The following is a 3,385-nucleotide window of genomic DNA, read 5'->3' on the forward strand; positions in this document are numbered from 1 at the left end:
GTAAGTCCGTGTTAGTTTCACCAAAACGATGATTTAACTCTTGAGCTTGCATGTCAATCACAGAATAAAATATCTCAACTCGATAATAGTGGAGATTCTTCATTTTTTGAGTTCTACGTACTCTTCCTCGAGGTACAAACTCATTATCCATGTCAAGCACAATTATCTCATATTTGTCACAAAACTTAGAAACATCAGTAAGCAAAACTTCTCAACCTTCTTCCCTCATTATTTGCAAACGTGCTTTTGCTACTTTGACAAGATTCATTGCGTTAACAATGTCTTGATCCTTTTTTTGTAGCACTTGAAAGAGCTCATGTGTGATTCCCAAGATTTGCTTCATAAGATGTAACACAAAAATAAACTCAAAGCGATTAATAATTTCTGACACATCATCCGCTTCAGCCCTATACGAATCATCACCATTCTCCCTCACATATTCAAGAACATCAGCAATAGAAGAAAACAAATGAATCAAGTTGATAAGTGTACCATAATGTGAACTCCAACGAGTATCTCCAAGCCGCTTTAATGACATCTCTTGATTCAATCCTGTCCCGGTGGTAATTTCATCACTTGCAATCTTTTCTAGAATATTCTCTCTCTATTTTTCTCTAAGTATATCTCTGCGCTTACAAGAACCTCCAACAACATTACACAAACGGTTGATAACATTATAAAAAGATCCGATACTTGTATGCTTTTTGGCAACAGCGACAATTGTGAGTTGAAGCTGGTGAGCAAAACAATGTACATAATAGGCACTGGGATTTCTCCTGAGTATCAAACTTTTCAATCCATTGAATTCACCTCTCATGTTGCTTGCACCATCATATCCTTGTCCTCTCAAACTAGATACACTTAAATCATACATAGATAACAAAGAATCAAGTGCCTTCTCAAGTGAGGTTGCAATCGTGTCTCTGACAAGCACTACACCGAGAAAGCGTTCCATAACACATCCATTCTTGTCCACATATCGCACCACAACACACATTTGCTCTTTGACTGATATATCTCGACACTCATCGATTAATATGGAGAAAAAATCATTTCCCATATCTTGTACAATAAGTTTTGTTGTCTCAACAGCAAATGCATTTATGATGTCCTTCTGAATTCTCGGTGATGTTAGTTTGAGATTGTCAGGAGCATTTTTTAGTACAACACTAGATATCTCATCGCTGCAAGAGGTAATAACTTTCAAAAGCTCAAGAAAATTACCTTGATTTAAGGATTCTTCGGACTCATCATGTCCGCGAGAAGGCATTCCTTGCATGATAAGATAACGAAGTGAAACAATCGTTGCATTCAATCTGCAACGATAATTAAGCTTCGATTGTGTTAACTGCTTTAGTAGAGAGACTTCAATGTGCTGGGGTTGGTTCATCAAATCCTGACATGCTAATCTACACCTATTATGCTCACTTGTATGATTTCCAACATGATCTCTTAATCTTTCTTTCTTGCCCCAAGCAGTAAATCCCTTAGATACAAAGGCATCTTGTCCATTTCCATGGAGTCTTGAGAAAAGATAGCAATATAAGCAATAAGCAGCTTCCTTGGTAACACTATACTCCAGCCAGCTCTTAAATTCATCAAACCAAAGTGAGACAAATTTACGTTTTCGATTTCCATTGCTTGTAGAAAGGAAATTATGCTTGCGTGGTTGACATGGACCTCTTAGTAAATAAGCTCTACGAATGTCTTCTATTGAGTTTGGTGGATAACTCATTATGTCAGGTCGTTCCCCGGGATCACTTGGAAGCTTCTCTAAATCGACTTTATCTTTGTCTTCACTCGGTAACTCTTGAGGTTGGAGAAGTGCGGATCCATCCTCTAGATCAACTTTATTTCTGTCTTCATTAGGTAACTCTTGTGGTTGGAGAAGTGGAGGTTCATTCTCTGACGGAGATAAAACCGCGGTAACAGGAGAAACTTTCTTGAAAAAAATGATGCATCACCCTACATATAATAAAATGCACAATTAATAAATGCATATTGTAAAAAAAATCACATAACCAAATGAAAGGCTGCCATTTACAAATCAAAACAAAAATAAGGAAAGGCATTATATTACAAACTTTCTCGAACAGAATTATACATAGGGGAACTCCAATATTAAAATATAAGCATAACATACCTCTTTTGTTAAATGAAAATATACCACAAAATTAATGGGGGACCACTACATCACTACTAACTCAATGAAAATGAAACAGTACATAATTAAATAAAAAGCTCAATATGACAATCACAAACAAACAAAATTAAATGTTATTCTATATCTAGAACTAGAAGATATATACAAATACAATATAAAGCTCAAAGCCACAAACACCCAATTTTAAGAATGCAAAACAATTTTTCTCTCACTTATTTTCTGAACTGCCAAACCAATAGCAACTCAGCTATTCAACAAGACAACAATGGAAACTGGAAGTGAACATCAGAATACGGATTTGCCGTAGTGCCGTTAATTCTAGAGATGGAGAAAATTTATGTATTGGTTATTGGAAAAAGATGGAAGATTGGTAGCGGCGCCGGGAGTGAATATTGGCCGAGAAGGTTAATTATCTAGGTTTAACTATAATTTAATATAAAATAATATTTAATTTAAATGTGAAATTACTAAAATACCCTTGGAATTTTTTAAAAATATTGGGGGTTCCATTGGCCCCCATGGCTCTTCTTATGTCCGCCTCTGACTATAATAATGTTTTAGTTCACTCCTTCATGTAGTGAACTAAATCACTCTTATAGTGAACTAAATCACCTATATATTGAACTAGATCAATTTAATTTAATGGCTGAGATTTGTTCTCTAGTTATACACTTAATATTAGTTATAAGTTATACTTTGATCATCTCCCTAATTATATATACGCTTCAACTGATCAAACGAGACAAGCTGGTCGGATAAAACACAATAAAAAGAGAGATATTTATTAACCTGTTATTATTGTTAATTTGTACAAATCATTGTTCTAATATCTAACATTCAATAGTTGAATAAAAAATTCGAAAACTCAATAGTCACAAATAAAAAATGTAAGGAATATATATAAATCTATTTATATACATATGAAACATCAACATCTGCATTTCAAAAGCTGAGAACTTTCACAAATAACACGTCCTATAACAGTATAGATTCTCAGAAAAAAATATCAGAGATTCAGAGGGAATCCAAATCATTTTTTTCTAAACTAAAGTATAGTAAATACGAACGTATTTGAGTATACTAAACAAGAAAATAACTTATACTCAATTTCCTAAAATAAAATCAAAAGGGTCGTTTTCAAATATCTTACGTATTTGTATGTTTTGGCCTAACAAATCAGTTCTAACCACTGCATCAATGTTTATTTGTTTAATCTCAAAA

General features: G+C 33.9%; 1 protein-coding gene across 1 annotated transcript; it reads right to left on the minus strand.

Moving 5' to 3' along the window:
* Positions 1-604: 604 nt before the first annotated feature.
* LOC121781675 (zinc finger MYM-type protein 1-like) lies at positions 605-1,735 on the minus strand. The gene has a single exon (XM_042179385.1). The coding sequence runs from the start codon at positions 1,733-1,735 to the stop codon at positions 605-607; it is 1,131 nt and encodes a 376-aa protein (XP_042035319.1).
* Between the last annotated feature and the right edge of the window lie 1,650 nt (positions 1,736-3,385).

This window comes from Salvia splendens, chromosome 20 (assembly GCF_004379255.2).
Source record: "Salvia splendens isolate huo1 chromosome 20, SspV2, whole genome shotgun sequence".
Taxonomy (NCBI): domain Eukaryota; kingdom Viridiplantae; phylum Streptophyta; class Magnoliopsida; order Lamiales; family Lamiaceae; genus Salvia; species Salvia splendens.

Excerpts from the sequence above, each read along its gene's own strand:
- LOC121781675 (XM_042179385.1), bottom strand. The coding sequence starts at position 1,735 with ATGAGTTATCCACCAAACTCAATAGAAGACATTCGTAGAGCTTATTTA.